At 45.2% G+C, this 21,961-nt stretch overlaps 1 protein-coding gene across 2 annotated transcripts in view; it reads right to left on the bottom strand.

Moving 5' to 3' along the window:
• LOC146181077 (ubiquitin-protein ligase E3C) overlaps positions 1–21,961 on the bottom strand; it is a 65,736-nt gene that overhangs the window by 7,781 nt on the left and 35,994 nt on the right. For both annotated transcript variants that reach the window (XM_084576242.1, XM_084576243.1), the window contains 7 exons: positions 20,966–21,132; positions 19,524–19,631; positions 15,698–15,770; positions 14,647–14,741; positions 8,747–8,954; positions 4,600–4,784; positions 861–1,046 (listed from right to left, as the gene is read on the bottom strand). In XM_084576242.1, coding sequence (XP_084432368.1) covers positions 861–1,046; positions 4,600–4,784; positions 8,747–8,954; positions 14,647–14,741; positions 15,698–15,770; positions 19,524–19,631; positions 20,966–21,132 — 1,022 coding nt within the window. The remainder of the gene's footprint in view (positions 1–860; positions 1,047–4,599; positions 4,785–8,746; positions 8,955–14,646; positions 14,742–15,697; positions 15,771–19,523; positions 19,632–20,965; positions 21,133–21,961) is intronic.

Raw genomic sequence — 21,961 nt, 5'->3', positions numbered from 1 at the left:
ATATCACTGTCGCGGCGGGTGCGACCGCTGGCAGTAGCAGTCCCCCGTGCCGGGGAACACGCTAGGCCTACTTCAGGCTTGTACACACGATCGTTCGGCGCATGACTTTCGTCGGCGTGAGCACGCACAGCCGGGGCAGGGCATCACTTGAGATGATTATTCAACTATTTTTTCCACTTTTTTCACAAATTCTTGCCGTGAACGCACCTCGCGGTTTGGAACCAAGCGCGGCCGGCGTCACGTTTCCGCCGTCTCCCCGCGGCCCGGGCGCGCCGAGCAGACGCCGTCAGCCAGCTCCACCAATGCGGTGACGAGTTATCATCACGTGCACCCCGAATGGAATTGCAAATGCCGCGTTTTCTTTTTTGCTATTTTTTATGCGACCAATGGGCGAATGTAAACAGCAGAGGCGGCAATTTGAAGACGAAAGACTGCTCTTTCGAATGAGACCAAGATGGCTACGGTGCCGCGCACAAAATGGGAGCTACGCCTCGCGAAAAATGGTTGTTTCTTGGGTCGTTTTCGGCCCAAATTTGGGCGACATCGATTATATAAATTGGCATTGTGACTAAAATACAGACCCTAGAGATGAAAAACTTAGCAGATAGGTAGATAAAGAGCTACCGATTTCGCAAATCACATTTTCTAAAAAGTGATTTTTTTTTAGATTTTTTGGTCCGAAAGACCCGTGTCCCCCCTTAATGGGGAGTCCGCTGTAACACAGTTTCATGATCCCATGGGTGCAATGTCTGCAGTTGGACAATAAGATCATGTGCTGGCTCTAAGCAAAGGTGCAGGTTTGTGGCATCCAGATTTAACTGTACCTACTCTCAATTCCAAGCGATTCTCATCGTGCTTACGGTGAAGTCGAGCCCCAGGTCGGTGACGTCCCCCTGGTAGTTCTTGAGGAAGAACAGGTTCTGGTAGACGAGCGGCTCGAGTGACGCCAGGTGGTGCAGGTCGAGGTCGCCACGTCCAGGCGCCACCCACTTGGCAAGGAAGAAGTGCGCCAAGGGAAGTTCCACAAGCATCCCTTCGTAGAGCGCCTGCAGAGAGAAGGCCCATCTTGGTGCAACTTCAAACATTCAAAGGTTGGTGGGCACAAAACTGAATCTGAAACCATTCGCCCTCATGAGCAGCTTATATGCAGTTTAAAATTGGACCACATAATTTTATTATCATGTACTGATATAATGAAGAGGTTAATGTCACTCGTAAAGCAGCTTCTACATAAGCTACAAAACATTAGACATTACTTGTCATGACTTTCAGAAGGCATCTGCACAAGTTAAATACAGGTATGTCAATGCACTCTCTCCACTTTGGATCTCTGTCATTTCCTTACAGAATCATGCAGTTCATAGTCGCGCTTGTTTGTGTGTCACCTTCGTATTCTCGGTGTGCTGCGAGCGAAATGCTCACACACAGCGCGCTGGTGATTCTAACACATCTTGCACGCTCTACATTCGCAATGGAAATGGCAAAACGCGCACCTACATCAGCAGCGCATTTCCTCGCGATGCTGCATTATCGTAGTGCACTGTGCGTCAGACGCGACTAGGCCTAGCACGCTTAGCGTCACAGCCGCCATAGAAGTACTCTGCCTGTGGCTACAGTTAATCATAAAATGTCTTAACCTTGCAGACATAGTCAGTCAACTATCAGACAAAAACCTCACACTGCAACTGTGAGCTTATTGTGCCGGAGTACCCGGGTTCGATCCCAATTGTTGACGGCCCTGTTTTGATGGAGGCGAAATGGGTTGGCGTCTGTGTGCTGTGCGATGTCAGTGCACGTTAAAGATCCCCAGGTGACTGAAGTTACTACGGCTCCTCTTTCTCTTTATCCACTTTCACTCCCACCTTCCTCCCTTCCCTTACGGCACAGTTCCGGTGTCCACAGAAACAAGTATGACAGATACTGTGCCTTTCCCTTCCTGTGAACAAATTATTATTATTATTAACTGCAAGCGGTGCTTTTCCAGTGATGCCCTTTGACTACTTTCCGTGAAGTGGCAGTTTGGGCAGTATGAGGAGGTGGCTTTTGGCCTCTAGAACCAACTTATATGCCGTAGGTACGTCCTGTGATGAAACTGACCAAATTAACGCGAGCAGCACCTCTAGCGTTGGTGCGCTTCTGTGCATACGGCATTGCAGAAACCAAGTGTACTGCAAATTACCGAGCGTAACTTTATTTACAGTGTAATGATTTGGTTTGGTTTATGGCGCTTAATGTCCCAAAGTGACTCAGGCTATGAGGGACACCGTAGTCAACCTCAACCATCTCAACTGCACTGTCCATAGGCACCTTGCATTTCATCATTGAAAAGCGGCCACCACACAGGCAGGTTTGGCAACAATAAATTTAATCAAAAATCACTGCCAGAAGTGACTGACTTGAGAAACACAGAGCCAACAAAGCGGGCAGGCATTGTTTGCACTGCAGACACTGCACTTTGACTCAAAACTTGACTTTCACAACAATAATTTGGCTAAATTATAAAAAGCTTCAACGTTCGGAACGCTGGCATTTTATAAAGTTTATTTTTCCAGCCCACCGGGCTGCTGCGTGAAACAAGAGATACGGGAGTGCAATAAAACTCTGTCGCACTCACTGCAGCTGCTCAGGGTTTCTGCAAAATTGACCACCAGAAATTTGGAAAGTCAACCTACATGCATAGCAGACACATGTGCAAGTAAGAAATAAACAAATCAAACAAATCGAACATTGAATACAGTGTATTTTAGTATTTTAGTATTTGAGCAAACATTTGAAATTATTGAATAGGTCTAGCAATGTGGAAATGACTGCATGCCGAATTATGCCATAGCAATACAGTCGAACCCGGTTGTATCGAACCCGGATATATCGAACTTTGGTTATATCGAACTCACGAAATATCCCCTTGAGAATCCCATGTAAAAGTATAGGAAAGCCACGTCATATATCGAACTCAATTTCACCGGTTGTACTCCGCACCGCGCACTGGAAAGTGTGCCTTCCCCAAAGATGATCGCATCCCCCTTGGCCGTTTGCCGCGTGACATTTTCGAGCCACGAGCGGAAGGAATGAGAGGGGACAGTTCGGCGACGGCTGGTCTGGGCAGCGCCGCGCTCATTCCCCAAAGGCGCGCATCTGCAGTTGTTGTTTCCCGCGCGCCAACACATGACGTTTGCAAGCCAAGTGTGTGGGTTTGCCCATTCTTTTGCCGAGCTATCTCTCTCCTTCAGCACGCGCAATGCATGCGCCAAGCCAGCTCAGCCCATTTTCAGACAGACGTCGGACGCTTTCTCCAGCGTGTGTTGCGAACCCTCTGCGCGCGGCGGCGCGGCGGCTGACGTGGCTATGGCGCCTGCGGATGTTAAGAAGCGGCAGCTCTCTTCGTTTTTTTGTGCGAGAGTCATCCTTTCTTATCGTTGTGCTGTACGCTGGGCGTAGCGTAAGATATGGCGGCTGCGGACGTTAAGCGGCGGCAGGCTTTTTTTTTTTTTTTTTTTGCGGGGGTCATCTATTTTATTTTATTTTTTTTTTATTGTTTATCATTGCATGCATGAATCAGCGAAAGCACGCGGTCAGCTGCTGCGATCATGACGCCCGCCCCAAGCGCGGCGTCAGGCTTGTGCAATCAAGCCACCAGGGACACTCTGCAAAGTTCGCTCCCCGCCACCGCAGGAGCTATCAAAAGATAAACGCGCCCTGACGTTATCGCCGTGCAGCATTTTGGCACGCTGCCAATGAGCTGTGGACGACACGACCGAAACGGACTGACACGCGCCATCGACATGCAAGCGAAAATGCTCGCGATTTCTGCCGCCGCGGCGACACAGAAACCTTGTTTTGAGCTGCCGCGGTGGCTCGAGCGGCGAGAGGACGCAGTTCCAACAAGTTTGAAAATTTTTGCTCTGTCGCTGCCGCTCGTCGCCGAGATGACTCCGTCACTTGCATGTGAGCGAGCTGGCCTTAACGCACTTTTTTTTTTTTCTTCAAATTCTCGGGTGCAAAAGTGGAGGGTGGGTTCATTATGCGAGTGGGTTGATTACGCGACAAACACGGGATCGTTTTTTCGCATCGTAAGTGCTGTCACAAGCCGATTTTTGTACATCGAATTATCAATATATCGAACTATTTCGCGATCCCCTTCAAGTTCGATATATCTGGGTTCGACTGTATAATGAACCAGCACAGGTAATGATTGCTATTAGGCAGCAAGAAGAGATATTGTGGTGAGCACCCCATGCTTACAATATTGAGCAGCTCACTTATGCACAGCGTCCTTCATCCAAACTCCTACATGCAGGCGTAGGAACTTCTACCAAACTCTACCTGATGACTTCTTGATGATAATGACAACACATGCATATGCCCGAAACTGCTTTAACAGCAAGAGCTGTAGATGTTGCAGTGAAACTTTTGCTACCCATACACGACATGCACAGTCGGTCCTGTTAAATATCCAATGACCCTGAACCGTTGAGCTGGTTCGATAAAACGAGAATTTTTGCTGGAAAGGCTGCTGAGCTGCAACGTGCGATAGCTGCGACGTATTCACCCAACCTCATCCCCGCGGAGGGAGACGACGGCAACATTCGTGGCACCAACCTTGGCAAGTAGACGGCCCACAAAGGAGTAGTGGCGCGCTGCCCGCCCATCGGCATAGTCCGGCAACTGGCTTGCGGCCGGGTTTGGGTAGAGACGCCGGTCGTGGGTGCACTTGAACAGGCCTCGGTTCGGGTCAAAAGCAGTCTTCATGAACTCCGAGAGGAACTCGCGCAGCAAGCCACCCCCTGCAGAGAAAGCAGACAAAATTGCCGAATTCAGTTATAGAGTTTTTCGAAGCAAACATGCTTTGAATTATCTAGAACTGCCTAGAATCAAATTACCTAGAAATTTTCTAGAGAATTTAACAGTTCCGTGACGAGCATGCCAATGACGAACAGAAGAAATTCCGAACTTTTATGAAGACCAACTATGTGACTTCCACCATGTCCCTGTACGTTCAAGGTATGACTTAACTTTTCTTTCAACACTTAAGGGGGGATGCGACCTTTGAAAACCGAAAAATCGTGAAACAGTCGATTTTTGGAAGATTATATATTCCGGTAGTATGTCCTATAAACTACCATTTCTGTAATTATCAATGCCCAACTCGGCGTAGAAATACTCGAAATTAATTATTTAACAAGCAGCGAGCAAACGCTGAAAATTCCCAAACTTCGCGCGCGCCATTCCTCTCCCGCCGAACTGAGCGCCGCCATCTTGGTCTTGTTTTGTTTGTGAATTCTTGCGCTTTCTTCTGCCACCCTCGGCGGCGGCGACGGCGGCGCGGTCGAGGCGTGGCTTGCTACCGATTGAGAGGCTCGTGGCGGCTTTTAAGTTTCCCGTGCTCGAATTCAAGGCTGCGATTGGGCAAAGCGCGCGCTCCGCGAGAACGCGGGGGATCGGGCGACTACTATTGGCTGCTGCGGCCGCTGACGCGTCGGTCTCCGCCTCCCCGCGTCGTCTGCTACGGCTCTTTGCTTGCTGTCGTTGTTGGCTGTCCTTGTACTTCATACGTTCTGTTCGCCTTTCGCTATTTTTGCGATCGCCGGATTTACGATCTCTCGTCGTGCCCTCTGAACGGTTTCGTGCAACGTGTTAAACGTTGTGTGGTCGCTCACGATGCCTCGAGGTGCGACACGCATTCGGTGCAGACTTAGCCAGCTTTTTTTTTTCTTTTTTTTTTCTTTTCATTTCGGCGTTTATGCCACGGAAGATAACCCGGGAAGTTGCTTGTCGCGTTTGGGCCGCTCCTCGTTCCTCCGGCGAGATGTTGCGATAGATAAACCGGGAAACCGCTTGCTGCGTCTGCGCCGCCCATCATGCTAGGGCGAAATGCCACGGGGGAATCGGGAATGCCGATTGTCGCGGCTTGCAGAGCACAGGATCGACGGATCTCAGCATGTGGAAAGTGGTCCGCGGCACCAAGGCGTTCGTTGTAGCCGATCGGCTAGTCAAACAGATGTTCGCTGTAGCCGAGATCGACGGAGCGCCACAGCCCTGATGTATATTTTGACGGTCGCACCGGACCTGTTCGTGATAATTGCGAGTGTTCGTCTTAAGTGGGGCCGTTATAAGTGGGCTCGACTGTACCTGAATAAATTTTTGAGGGCAAGGCAAGCCCATGTATTCAAAATATTATGTCTGGAATTTGCCATAATTAATTTGGTTAATCAACATAGGTCTAATTGATAACAAAAAATCCAATTCTATGCTATTTTTCAGCAAGAAAATTTAGAAAAAGGGCTTTGTCTTGCCCTGAGGAACCTATCTAGGAATCAGCATGACAAATTGCACAATGCCAGTGCCTTTCACAATTTCTCCAGGCTTGATATAAAGGACCTATTCAAACCAGTTTGATATGCTTCTGTAACTTGAGAACTACCGTGCACAATTCTATGAAACTTGGTGGTGTTTCATTTGTTAATGTCATGAGCCTGTCCTGAAAATTTCATCAGGATAACTTGAGAAACAAAAAAGTTATTGTTCTCTCAACCTTTGAGAGCCGTTTTCTCAGAATCAATTTTTTGCATGGTGTGGCTGCTAGGGAAAGTCATAGCTCAAGAACCGCTTATTGGATTTTCATGAGGTTTTTTTTGTTATATACCTAAGTAAAATTCTGAGGGCAAGACAATTCGTTTTTTTCGAAATATTTCATGTGTAATTAGAGGCAGTCAATTAAAATATCGTTAAGTCAGGTGTAAATTTGAACACTAAATTTGGGGCTGAACTAAAATTTTTCAGAGAGGAAATTTGGAAAAAGGGATTTGTCTTGCCCTGGGGAATCTATCCAGGAATGACCATAACAAATTTCACACTGCTAGCACATTTTGCAAACTCTCCAGGCCCGCCCCTAGGGACCTATGTAAACTATCTTGATATACTCCTCTAACTTGAGAACCGATGAGCCCAGCTCCATGAAACTTGGTAGTTCTTCAAATGTGTGTACTATGAGCATACCCTGAAAATTTCACTCAAATACCTCAAGAAATAAAAAAGTTGGTGTTCAAGGGTAGCGGCTTTAAATTACATTTACAGGAAGTGTATTCTTTTTGCAATAATCAAAAATAGGATTTTTGAGCTAGATGACCACTTTCTTTGGCACGGCATTGTCAGCGGCAGTGTGCACCAGAATACTGCTAAGGCGTGGTTAGTCTGGTTAACTAGTTAGATAGGCGCGCCAAACAGCAGTGCACCTATTTCACGGTCTCACTTTGCACAGATGTGAGCCATGAGCATTACAGGTGTGATCCTGTGTGCAGCACCCACCCGTAGGTGAGGCTAGAAGAGCAGCCTCTGGCCGACCAAAAATTCCTAGCGCTGCAGTGAAGTTACAACATATAAACAGTTGCTATAAATCCCCCTACGATAATCAAGGAGCCTAACAGCGAGAGAGCTGAATGTTTAACGTCGGTTAACTAGTCTGTGTTTTTAAGGAATAACAACGCGGAGACGAAGGACGAGGAAGAAGACCTTTCTTCCTTCCTTAAAAATATGTACCAACTAGCTCACCTTTCCGTGTTAGTCTGTGTTCTAATGCAAGCCCCCAAAGACAATTCTAAACTTAAGAAAGTGGTCTTCTATAGCACGTTTAAAGGTTGCGGATGTATCGTCTCAATGATACAAATTTTAGGGGGCCACTTTAAAATAGTCCCATCACCTAATAATAATAATTGGTTCACAGGTGAGGGAAGGGAGGAAGGTGGAATTGAAAGTGTACAGAGAGAAAGGGGAGCACTACAGAAGAGAATTCACAACAATCTGTTCACAGCTGGCAGGATTCATTTACAGCCTCACACCACCGTTCAGTGCTTGCAGCGTATGCTGTGCAAATGTCAATAACAGTGTTGGCAAAGCAAAAGCAGTGCGTTAATGATTGCAGGTGAAGTCACAGCTCTCACATCTGTACCGCTCTTGGTGTCACATGAGTGTGTATAGAACACTCTACACATTATATATATAATAATGCATTTTGCCCAGAGAATTCCCTCCCTTCGCATTATACCGAAATTCCCATAAGCCATAATCACATCATTGAGATTCCACTACATTGTTCTTTTCAATCATTTCTGCGACAAGACGTCCTCATTTAAAAAAAATCAGCACATGTGAAGCACTCAAGCTAGCAAAACAGTCAACACTGGGTCATGGAGACCAAACAGAAATTTACCACAAAACAACACTACAGCATTCCATGTGAGTCTCGGCAATCGTTTTACATGCTTGGCACAACAAGCTTTGAAGCGCAATTTTTCAGGTCTCAACACACTTTTTTGCAGCCACATTTGTAGACTTTGCGTCTCATATACGGTTGAAACTTGATATCACGAAGTCGAGGTTGCTGGGGAAAAATTTCGTTGCATCGAGGTTTTCGTATTCCAGTGGTGCGAATCATATCGTGCATCCCCGAGACCTTTCCGTCAACTTTATTTTGCCAGCACACATTTGTGAACCTAATACAGGCGGCGAGAGTAGTATACCGTAAAGATTCTAATCGAAACTGCATATCTTGAAATACCACTTCAGTCCAGGTTTTCTGCGGAGACGAGCAGCTTCCCATTGGCTCTGTGCATTTGGACTAACCTTCAAACTATTTTCAGGCCAAATTACAGATCTCGAAATTTTACTAATGGCTGGAGGTATACTAGACTGCACATTGCTCAAAGAGGACGCGAGGTGCGTTGTGCCAGCAGATCGACTGGGCCCTCACCGTCGACGCCGGCTTCCTCCAGGCCGGCCACGTTGACGAGCTGTACACGCAACCTCAGCTTGAGGTTGGGCTCCCCTGAGAGCTTCTCGAAGGCATCCTCGTAGATGTAGTCACGACGCGCGACCAGCTCAATCTGGGGGCCCAGCATGAAATGGGACTGCTCCCGGTTGTTCTCGGACTTGTCCCGAGCAATCAGGCTCTGCAGAACCTGGTGGAGGAAGGAGACCACCGGCAGAAACCACTCGTCAACTAATATAACAATTTGAAAACACGCCGAGTTGAAAAATAAACATATTTCTATAACGGCCATTTACTGTGTGCAGATTATAGAAGGAAACAGTTGCGAATTTTGTCTGTTTCATGTTCACTGGTCCAGAGAGAACATATTTCGATTGACATTGAACAAGCAGTACTGTGGCCTCCTACCATTCTGGAGCAGTCCAGGACGCCGTAACGTTGAGCTGCAACTAACTGCCTGCTTCATTCTGTGCAGCCTGTCATCGGGAAAAAAATCCTCAAGCCATCGCCTGAAATCCTGCTTATTGCCTACATCGAGCGTCCACGTGCTGCGTCTGCCAGATACCTGTTGTGCCTGCGCTTTGCTGTTGGACTGTTGGAGGGCCGTCGGCGACACTTTATCATCCGGCAGTCAGCTGCGCTTGCGCAGCTCGAAGGGCCATCGACGTCACAGGAAGGCTATAAAATCCGCTGTCTAGCCCACCCTCAGCACCATTCCGGAGCAGTCCAGGACGCCGTAACGTTGAGCTGCAACTAACTGCCTGCTTCATTCTGTGCAGCCTGTCATCGGGAAAAAAATCCTCAAGCCATCGCCTGAAATCCTGCTTATTGCCTACATCGAGCGTCCACGTGCTGCGTCTGCCAGATACCTGTTGTGCCTGCGCTTTGCTGTTGGACTGTTGGAGGGCCGTCGGCGACACTTTATCATCCGGCAGTCAGCTGCGCTTGCGCAGCTCGAAGGGCCATCGACATCACAGGAAGGCTATAAAATCCGCTGTCTAGCCCACCCTCAGCACCATTCCGGAGCAGTCCAGGACGCCGTAACGTTGAGCTGCAACTAACTGCCTGCTTCATTCTGTGCAGGTACGTGTGTGAGCCTTCTTTTACTTAAGGTGCTTGTTGCTATATAGCGGCTCTTGGACTGCTCCGTCCGTCTGTACATGATATTATGGGAGACAAGGCACCTTCGACTATAAAGGAAGTCGTGAAAGCACTTGCTGACATGTCAGCACACTTTGAGACAAATCAGCTAGAGCTGAAAGAGGCCCTCAAAAAGGTAATTGAAGATGAGCTTGAGCCAGTGCGGAAATCCATGGAGTTCATTAACACAATTTTTGAGGAGCTTAAGGCAGAAATAGCTGAAATGAAAAAGGAACTGAAATATGTGAAAGCTGAAAGCGTAGAAATAAAGAAAGACAACGATCGCCTCTCAAAAGAACTAGAAGACGTGAAGAAAGAGGTGATTGACTTGCAGCAGTACAGCAGGAGAAGTAATCTGGAAATCAAGGGGCTTCCTGTAGTCCAGGGTGAAAACCTTGTCGCTACTTTGACAGATATATCACGCCATTTGCAAATTGAAATCAGTGAGAGTGACATTGATGTCGTTCACCGAGTGCCATCGATGAACAAAAAAGAGTCAAATGTGGTGGCCAAATTTCATTCCCGTGCCGCTAGAGACAAAATGCTGAAAGCTGCCAAAAAACAAAGACTAAACACATTTCACCTGGGTTTCAACAGCTCAGAAGAAAAGAGTTCACCAGTCTATGTAAACGAGCATTTGTGCCCGGCAAAAAAAGTGCTGCTGGGCCACGCTTTGAAGGCAAAAAAAGAGAAGGGTTGGAAGTATGCCTGGGTCATAGAAGGTAAAATCTTGATGCGCAAGACAGACAACTCGCACGTACTGCAGGTGATGCGAATGGCTGACCTCGCCCAGGTACAGTAATAAATAGGCTACCCTGTAATCGCTGTATCTCCGAATGACTTACACTTCTGCTCAAATCGAAAACAAATGGCTTGGGCGCGGTCAGGTATCTGTGTTACACTGCAACATCCGGAGTGCTAGGAAAAACCTCGATCATTTGGTTGCTTATCTGTCACATTACTCGTATCGTTTTGATGTTATTGCGCTGACAGAAACATGGCTCAAGCAAGGTGAAACTGTTGAAATTCCTGGGTACAATTTTCTCTCGCGACCGCGGGATAGTGTATCACGTGGTGGTGGCCTCGCACTTTTTGTTCGAAAAGGGATCGACTACTGCTGTAAATGCAATGCTAGTTATGAAGCAGGTGTAGTTGAAACACTGTTCATTGAAATGAAGTGTGGCATCATTATAGGTGTTGTTTACCGCCCACCTAGCGCTTGTCTAAACAAATTCTATTCCGTAATGGAAACTACGCTATTATCACTTGCGACGGGTAAATCGTCTTTGATTGTCTGTGGTGATTTCAACATTGATTTGTTGAAAGATGATTGCCGTGATTACCTCTTGCTGATACAGTCCTTTAACTTGACAAATGTTATAGATGAGCCAACTCGAGTCACTAACCAATCCGCCTCTCTGATTGACCATGTGCTTTGCAACAAGGACATAAATGTGTTTGCTGGTGTGTGCGACATTGCCATCTCAGACCACAATCCCATCTTTATTCTTTATCCCTGTGACCCTTTGCTTTTTCCTCCCAAGCAGTTTAAAAAACGTACCGCCCGAATCGACTACGCTCAAGTGCGATCGCTGCTTCAGTGCACAGATTTCGAAGGCGTGCATGATGATGACATAGATATTGAGTATCAATACCTGGTAAGGAAAATCACAGACGTCATTGACCGATCCACTTACACATACACTAGGCGTAACTACGACCATGGTATATGCCCTTGGATGACAAAAGCTATACTTGAAGTCTTGAAAAAGAAAGATTCATACTATCATAAGTGGAAAAACAATCGGACTAATAGTTATTACCGGGAACAGTTTCGATGCTACAGAAACAAATCGGTCGCCATGATGAGGAACTCAAAGAAACAATACTACACTAATCTAATTATGAGACAGGAAGGAAATTCCAAAAAGATATGGGCAATTGTGAGCGATGTTGTTGGATTAAAGAAAAAAGAACATATCCTTCCAGACTTAATCTCAGAGGAGATGGCTGATACCTTCAATAATAATTTCGTCGATCGAGGAAGAAAACTGGTTAATGGCTTTCCTTCAACAACGCTTCACCTAGGAAGACCTATTGCAACAAATAATACCTTCGCTTTCCGGGAGATAACTGAAGAAGAAATGAGGTCAGTAGTTAAAAATCTGCGAGAAAACAAAGCTTGTGGTTATGACGGAATACCATCGAAGGTGCTAAAAGACAATATCGACATTCTTTGCACCCCCTTATGCAACATAATTAACCATGCGATGGTTAGCTCTCAGTATCCAATAAGCTTGAAGATTGCGAAAGTTGTGCCAGTCTACAAGACAGGAGATCCCAATGACCCCAGTAGTTACAGACCCATATCTGTGCTTAGTATAATCAATACTGTTTTTGAAAAATTAATATCCTTACAATTGAACAAGTTTCTGCTTGATAATAATGTAATCTGTGCTGAGCAGCATGGCTTTATCTCAGCCAAATCAACAACCACTGCTGTCACATCCCTTTCTCACCATATTAACACTGCTCTTCACAAAAATCAAATTGCAATAGTAATATTCCTCGACATAAAAAAGGCATTTGAGTGCGTCTGTCACTCAGAGTTATTGGAAAAATTAAAATCGTGTGGTATTACTAATGCCTCTCTCCAGTTTTTTGATAGCTACCTTTCCGCTAGAAAACAAAAAGTAGTGCTGAGTGACAGACACTCCACACTACTACCCGTGACTTGCGGGGTCCCGCAAGGATCTGTATTGGGTCCTGTTTTGTTTTCCATTTTCGTGAACGACCTACCGCAGGCCGTTCAATTTTCAAAAGTCTTTATGTATGCAGATGACACTGCTCTTTTGTTCACATCTAAGTCACTCTTGGGCCTAGAAAATACAATAACGTCCGAACTGTTTAATGTTTCAGAATGGTTTCGTGCTAATAAACTAACAATAAATGTAGATAAAACTAAATATGTAGTATTCCACTCCAAGAGAACAAACATTGACCCTAGTACGATTCACATATCTCTAAACAACGATTGTGTTCAGCAAGTTTGTTCTTTCAAATACCTTGGTATCATCTTTGACCAACACTTGCACTGGCAAGAGCAGATAGATAAGCTATCTAAAAAGCTAGCTTTCAGTTGCTACGCGCTTACCAAGGCGAAAAGGTATTTCCCGTACACCATACTACGTTCCCTGTATTTTTCGTTATTTCACTGCCACATCAGCTACTGCTGTGAATCTTGGGGACAAACGTACAAAACTTATCTACTTCCCTTACAGAGACTGCAGAAGAGAGCATTGCGTATAATATACCGCGTATCTTTCAACTGCAGCAACAATAATTTATTTCTAGAAAATCGTGTACTTTCTTTAGAATCAATGCTTAAATACAAAATCTGTGTATTGGTAAATAACATCATTAATACTAGTATTCCTCTGCCACTTGATATTTTCTTGTTGCCATCTCGCAATACAAGACACGCATTAAATGGCAATTTCAACCTCCCTGCCTGCCACAATCTGTACGGAGAACGTTTAGTACAATTTTCTGGAGCAAAACATTGGAACACGTTGCCTATTAATGTGAAACTTGCAGGTAACTTTAAAATGAGTTGTAAAATGTTCTTTATTAACAGCCAAGAAGAGTTATGATCCCCTCCCTGCCCTCCCCCCCCCCCCCCCCCCCCCCCCGCCCATTTTTTTTTCTTTTGTGTGTGTGTGCGCTTGCGTTTTGTATTATATGCCTATGAATTGCTTGCTGAAAAGTATTTTTCTCCGTGCCTGTTGATTCTTTTTGCTTGTCTGTTTTAGTCGTTTTTTTTTTTTGTGTGTGTGTGTGTTTGTATGCGCTCATTACGGCTGCCTGACCAAGTTTATTCTGTACTGGACCGTCTACTAGCCCCGCGGCTATCGGTCCAAATATTCTTTATGTATTTCGTTTCCTACAAATAAAGATCACTTTGATTGATTGATTGATTGATAAAAAGGACACTAACAATACTAAACCAGACTGAGTGAAATGAGTACACTCCCATATTTTTTGGACTTTCTGATTATTTACACTATCTATACTGACCATTTTTCGGGCCCTGCCAAATCTGAAAAATAGGTCAGTGACAGTAGAAAAGTGAGCACTTAGCATGTGTATGCATATTATTTCCAGTGCTGTATTGGCAATTTTAATCACCCAAAGAGAGTGGCTCAGACAAGAGTTTTTATTAATAGCACTGCCCCTGTTGTTTTTTTGTTTGCACTACTTTACATAAGCATGCCCTATTTTCTGTTTGCAAATAGCTGTCCCTTCTATTTTTTCACTATGCAAATGTCCACACAAAAGGCCTCCCAAGATATATATGTACACAGCAAACGTTTTCCAATGTCTTACTGCATCAGTAAACACATTCACGCAACGGAGCAAAAGGCATGGTTCTGGATGCCGCCCTTTCTTGGGCTCGCACGTGACACCACTGCAGCGTAGTGTCGATTTTGTGAACATTGTCAATGAAACCAAAGTACACGAATACGTACGCATCAACGGTTATGCACGATCATGCTTGGCAAAACTATGCGTAGATGGGAACTCTTGTCAGGCTTTACACCTTTGGCTTTCGCTTTGCTTTTTTTTTTCCTGTTCTGCCCGCTTGGACTTCAAGCAGAAAAAACAAAACACCAAAGCATCAAACGCAATGGAAAAAACACTGACTCCCAGATGCATTACAAAGAAGAAGAATCCCCACTCACTCTCACACGTGTCGGAAAAGGCACCGCAAAGGGCATCTCCTGAAGGATGGCCGTATTGCGAAGCTCAATGGTCGACAGTGGGGGTCCATTTTCCTCTGAAATGAAGAACGAACTGTGAATTGTACATGACTTGTTCCCGTTACATGGGCAGCCTCAAGTGGCCGAATTCCCACCCGCGGGGTTTTTGCCATACGCGTACTGCGATGAGCGTGTGTTTAAAATTTTGTGCCCCTCTGAGAGATGTGCTTACAGGGAGGTGCTGCCATCTTCTAGAAAGTACAAGTATTAAAAAATGTATATGCTACCATCTTGTAGAGGAAATGAAAACTAGCCGTGACCGTTGTGTTGTGAGTGTTTGCGGCGACATGCCCTCGTGGTTAAGGTTTCTCTGCACGATCGCGACAGATCCATGAAAGCTGATCGCTATCTTTGTTGGGACACTAAGCGGAGGCCCGTAAAGATCTTCTAGGACATGCACAAGAAGAGTTTCGAAACTGTTTACGGTACTATCTTGCAGAAAAAACTAAACAAATAAAATGTTATTGTGACCTTCAGTGCTACACATAGTTTGCAGCGACTCGCCCTCGCGGTTTCGTTTTCTTCACGCGGTCGCAACGGACATGCTAACACTATATTTGTTAGGACGCTAGCTGAGGCCTGTGAAGGCAGATATCTTTATTGCTGCTCTCTTATCTTATTGAGACTCACTACATGTCATCACTACATCACTACATTAATATTCTCCTCATATTTTTTTCGCCTATTTATTTCGACTTTCACAATTTTGCTTGTTTAAAATCAGCAACAGAAAGTTTTGACTGGGGGCAATTTTTTTTTTTTAAATTGTTTGACACTCGAAGGCTTAAATGTTTTCAAAAGTTACCCTGCATAATATGACAATACTGAATGCCATTCAAAAATTTTCAGGAGATTCTTTAAAGGAGGTGTGGAAAGAGCGGTGGGGGAGGGAAGCACCCATTATGTGGGCAAATATGGTATGCTGTGCGACGTTTTGCTTTAGTTGAAACGCAGTCGCCACCAGTCGACGTACCAAGCTGTTTCCTGGTCAATGCAGCAGCTCCACACGTTGGCAGCCGCGGGACCTCCAGATTCCAGTTCACCACCTGCATAACGCCAATTGGGGCAGTGAGACACAAAACAGCAGCTGGACTGGGCTGCATATTAGCCCTGCAGTACCCACCATGTAGGCCATAATGGAGACAGAAGCACCACATTCATTAACAATAATACTGTACACAGTACATTGCATACTACCTACGCACAATTAGGGTCTTCAAAAAAAGCCAGTTTTACTTTATTCTTACACCACAAAAACATGCGTTTAAAAAAAAGCAAAACAATGATGGGTTAAGTCTAATTTGCATCCAAAAATGTACCTTGCTAAAAATGGGCCCGGCAGTAAAAAGCAGCCTTTCATTGTAGACCGGCCCAGCCCCAACTATTGTGAAAATGGAAGGACACTCTACAGTCAGACAGGAGTATTAAAATACTACTGGCATATTCTGGTAGATCTTACCGGTTTAACCGGAAGCTTATATATTTTAAGTTAATCAGGAAAGTCAGGTTACTGCAGATGGTGGCACCGTATTGTGTCCCTTCGTTGCTACTAACATTTCCTCTGTTTGGAGTGCCTGAAGTGATTACACTACATTTTATGACGCGCACTGCCACTGATTTAAAACGAGACTACAATACTGAAAAATTACGTTTTAAATGATTCTGCAGTGTTTCCCAGCTCCAGGGCCAGGTACCGTATTTACTCGAATGTAATGTGACCACGAATGTAATGATGGGGTGACTTTGCATATTGCCGAATGGGAAAAAATAAAACCACGAATGTATAGCGAGTGTATAGCGAGATAAGTGCCTGAAAAGTATACTTATAGACATTATGGCCATTGTAGTCTAACAAAAAAATTGCTCATTCATCATTGTTGGAGGCCGAGCTCTCAGAAACAGTCTTCCTTTTCACCCTCGTCCTCCCAGACGATTGGGAAGACTTTGCAGTCAGGCTGACATTTAAAGATCACCTCCCGCTGCATCCGTCACCCACGTACGGTAGATTAGTAACATCTAGTCGTCGAGCTGCCGCAGAATTTCTGATTTCTGGTGCTATCAGAATAGTAGCTCTTTCGAGGCGAGCGTTGCACCATGCGATAACGGAATCCACTGGTTACCAGGCTACCACCAGGTTACCACAGAGATGCCGTCCGCAAGCGTTGCAGCCGACGGCACTCCGGTCGTGCGCTGCTCCCTAGTCGTCGCTAGGCTTCGTTTGTTTTGCATAGAAGTCACGGCGGACGGCGTTTTGGAATCGCCAGCTTCATTGTGTCACTAGCGTAGCCGCTCGAGTGCTCCTGTGTGCGATTATTGCGTGTAGCTGCAGAAATCTATGACAACCTGCGCTGCCAACTGCATGTACCAAGCTGCTTTGCTCATGTTTTGTGCCATCGATTCTGGCTCGGCTGACGCGTACAAATAAGATAAAACACCCGTGCACGTTACGCATTGGCACTTCCTAAAAGATGTGCGAAAGAAATAAAAAAAGCACTATACTATCCTTTTTGTTAGTCTCAATCTTTACGATTCGCGAACGAATAATTTGTGCTTACCAGGGTCCGTATTCCGAGTTTGCGTCGTTACCTAAAGCGTCCCCTGACTTCGAGTCATCTGATTGGTGGAATCGCCAGAACCGGAAGTAGTGGCAACCAAACTGATATCTGGTTCCGGTGCTTCTACTAATCAGATGACTCGAGGCAGGGAGATAGCGACGTTTTCGATAACGATGCAAACTCGGAATACGGACCCTGTAATCTGATATCCAAACTTTGTAGCGATCATCAGTCACTGCTCACGCCGATGATACGTGTACATTCCGTTCATTATGCCACACAAGAGATGCCACTCGCCGACCATCATGAAAACGCTCTTGGATAAAAACGACGACGACATGTCTGCACGCCTGCAACTTGCATGCTCGTCTGCCAGCATCCATGCTAGTCGTTGCTATCATCAAATCCGAGAGGAGACCGGTCACAGTTGCTCGAACCGCAGAAGACAGTGCCAAAGCTACTGACGCCGGAGGCTGACGAGCAGTGCACGCTAATTTGCACTGAATGGGACAGGGTTATGAAGGAAAGTGCTCCTCCGCGGCGGCCGCCGGTGTGTGTGGACAGCAGCCTGCCCACCTGTCGACATGCACTGGTGAACGCCCAGAGTCTTCCGGGCTGCTCTCGCACACGATTCCAAGAGGACAAGAAACTGAAGAAACCGGCGGCCGAGGAAGACACGAGACAAGGTTGAAAGCTATGCAAACGCAAACAGGATGGGAAAGGCAGAGACCGATGAATGCGTGGGTAACGCCCGGGAAAACAGGCGCGGCAACTGGAAGTCTGAGAACCGAGCGCCACCTGGTCACGCTTCGTGGGCGGGGCAGAGTTCCCAAGCTGTTTTCTTCATTTTTTTTTTTCTGGTGTCTTTGAGTGTTGAGCTGAGGGGGGAGAGAAGGAGTGCCATTTTTAATTGCCGATATCTTCGCTGTTAATGAAGGTAGCTGAAAAATGCTTGCGATGAATTGACTTGTGAGGGAGTACCTATCTCTCGACCAATTTGTTTTACCTCATTTTAGGCATTTCATAGTCCCTTTAATGTGTTTTGACATCACAGAGTACATACATGGGTGCCTTGTGTTTCATTCCATCAAAATCTGGCACCATAGGTCAGGGCTGAAACTGGCTCCCCTGATGTAGTAGTCGAGAGCGTAGCCGCTGAGGCACATGGCACATTACCGAGAAAAACGTTTTGACTTCCACACTTGCCGAGTCAATGGTGCAACCTTGTTTATTTCATCCTAGATGTTCAGCTACGCAGCACCACAATCATTCTTAATAAGTGAGCATTTGTTATAACTATGGCCATTTTAAGTTGCCTTGACTGTATAATTCAATTTCTCCTGTCAGTTTCAACTGCTGAACGATGTATGTGACATTGAAGTTCCCAATAAATTCACGTAATGTGCAAGAAAATTCTGGTATTATTGCTGCTGCGCTGTTTCTGATTCCTACATTACGTATCAGCCTGCCTGAAGAGCCAGAATACGTTTTTCTCCGCATCTTTAAAAATGAATCAATGACGTTTCACTGCACGTGGTTTTCTATAGACCCAAAGTTGTGGGAACCAGAATACTCTGTTATAGTCAAGATTTTGTTACAATGACATTCATTGTATTAAGGTGTAAGAGTGATTTAAGCTCTACGAGTACGAACACACAAAAAGCCACCACTGTCATCATCATCAGCCTGTCTATATCCACTGCAGGGTGAAGGCCTCTCTCATATTTCTCCACTTAACCCGGTCTGTGCTAGCTGCATCCACTTGACCCCTGCGAACTTCTTAACCTCATCCGCCCACCTAATTTTCTGCCGCCCTCTGCTACGCTTTCCTTCCCTTGGAATCCAGTTTGTTACCTTAAGCGACCATCGGTTATCCTCTCTTCGCACTACATGTTCTGCCCATGCCCATTTCTTCTTCTTGACTTCCACTAGAATGTCAGTAACTTGACTTATTTCTCTCACCTACTCTGCACGCTTCCTATCTCTCAATGTTACCCCTACCATTTTTCGTTCCATAACCCTCTGCGTTGTCCTCAACTTAAGTAGAACCCTCTTGGTTAGCCTCCACGTTTCAGCCCCATAGGTGAGTACAGGTAAGATGCAACTGTTGTACACTTTCCTCTTGAGCAATACCGGTAAGCTGCTAGTCATAATCTGTGAGTGCTTGCCAAATGCGCTCCATCAAAATCTAATTCTTGTAACCGGCGCACTATTCAAAGGAGACAGCACACAACACTCGCTCACCCGGTCTGGACTGATGTGGGCGGTGCGGGACGAGACCCAGTGGTCTTCGGGGCAGAACGACCGTCTCGAGTCTCGGGAGTACAAGTGCCGCAGCAGGGACACCACGCACTGCACCATTCAAAGTGGCGTAAAAAGCGGAATAAGAAAATTAATTGCACACACATGTCCACACACACAAACAGAAAATTACGGCATAATTATTATTATTTTTTTTTACACAGAGGTTAGGAGTTCGAATCTCACCAAAAGAACATATTTGGCAAAGCAGCAATGGGGGTTAGTTGGTTAACCATTTCAAGAATTTTTGCGCTACAATACACATAGATACACAAGAAAGCAGGGGACACGTCGGGACACGTTGTCTTCATAGAGCTCGCCGTGCGTTTGCGCCGATCAGACCTCGTTCATAGTCCTTAGTGAATGCACTTGCTTCCAGTGCAATGCAGAGTACTGAGAAGCAGCAAACAGCTCCAAATTACATTTCTTTTCCGCAATAAACGTTCCTCACCACGGTCTTGATGCGAGGACAAAGCAAAACGACGTATGTAAAAAAAAAAAAAAAAAAAAAAAAAAAAAAAAAAAAAAACCCACTCTGCCTGCATGTGACTCGCGCAGCCGAAAAAGTGACAACTGAATGTGCTGCAACTGCAAATCAAAATGAAAGAGGCGACACTTGGACGTTGGAAAGCAGAGACTACATTCCTGGAGGTTTCTAGCCATTTTAAGTTGAAAATGTGTCTGTTAAATAATGCAGTTTCTTTTTTGCTCTTTTCTCAAAACATGCATTGTCGACCACTTGCAGTTTTGCGGCCTTAATATCTCGGCACCTATTGCAGATAGGGTAATAATTTCTTTTTCAGCATGAAGCCAAATATGTGGAGCACACAATGTTGCAAGTAGATTTTTAATTTCTTGTTCAAAATTTTTAAAATGGCCTTTTTTTTGTGACCATTATATGCTATATTTTGACCTTTGAACTTTGTTATGCAATAAAACAAGAAATAATTGCTTATTCAAAAAACTGCTTGCAACATTGTGTTCCTCATTTTTTCTAGTGTCCAGCAATGTGTTCATCTGAAGTTTTTCTTCAGTGGTCATTTGGTAATTTTTCTTGTAAGAATTAGACTAATTGGTGTAATTATTTCATGAAATAATTGGATCACAAAAGAAATAACTGCAGTTTTGGAATCTGCACAAAAAACTACACAAACACACCAAGTTGCATCAATTTTGATTGGTAAATAACGAAAATAGTTTTAAGACCAGTGTCCCCCCTTAAAGCACTTTGCTGGGAAACCAAGGGATGGAAGTTTGATTCCCAACAGAGATAGGATTTTTATTTTTCTGACGTCATTCAGTTGACAGCTATAGTGCGATCGAACGGACGCCAATAGTATGAGCCTATAAAGGCTTTTGCCTCAATAATTGATCAAGCCCCTCACCTCGAACATGGGCCTCCATAGCTTCTTGATGTATTGTTGCTGCTGAAGGTTGAGCCCCGTCCGGGTGTCGGGAAAGCACAGCTCCAGGAGCCCCAGGCAAAGCTCCCGCAGCTGGGTGATCATCGTCACCAGCTCGCTTAGCGAGAAGGGCATTGGCTCCCGCGTGGCTGTGAGCGTCAAGAAGCAAAACACACAACATCAATGCATGCTGAGGAATCCCTGGTGGTTTGAATTTACCTTAAGACACCCACTAAAGCATGTCCACAGTCTGCATGCAGCTTTCAAGGCACACCACAGGACACTCCGCCTAAATTTTATTATTATTATTATTTTTTTCAGGATGGTAAAAATCAAATTTATGACTCTTATGACTATCGTAGTGTTAGTCCCGTCCCAGAAGACCCACTCACTGTCGAGAAAATTGAATTTACTAACTTTTCCTGCTTCCTGATATGTCTATGTTATTGCCTACGTAAAGAAGGGACAGAGGCACCCATGATTTTAAAGCCATTTTCTGACATTCACGATTGTGTGAGCAAAGCAATGCACGTGACGAAACCGAAACATATATTGTCGTTTTCACAAGCGTTTCATCTTAAATGTACAGAAAACCATTATCTAGGTGTCACCATGATGCAGACAGTTTTCAGCAGTACCTTATAAGAATTCGATAATTAGTGAATTTTTCCTTATTCCCTGAAGGCTGAAATAACCAGATTTCACTGGGTGCAATGGTACTATAAGCAGTTTGTCATGATTATGTAACTGGAAAGACAGATTAGTCAGCCAAAGTCATGCACCCATCACCAGCGCATTTGGAGTTACAAGCAGAAATTATGTGGATAATGCGTTCGATTACGCGAAACTGGAGATCGAGCGGTAGGTGTCCATGGAGAGGACGCTTCCAGAATACAGGTCCTAGCCAATATACTAATCATGGACTGATGACTAGCTGCCTTTGCTTGACGCATTTTCTTTGCACCGGGAAAAAATTTC

This window comes from Amblyomma maculatum, chromosome 8 (assembly GCF_055883805.1).
Source record: "Amblyomma maculatum isolate TAMU_Amacu chromosome 8, ASM5588380v1, whole genome shotgun sequence".
NCBI lineage: Eukaryota > Metazoa > Arthropoda > Arachnida > Ixodida > Ixodidae > Amblyomma > Amblyomma maculatum.
The sequence above is the reverse complement of the archived record's forward strand: the minus strand, read 5'-3'. Positions and strand labels throughout refer to the sequence as shown.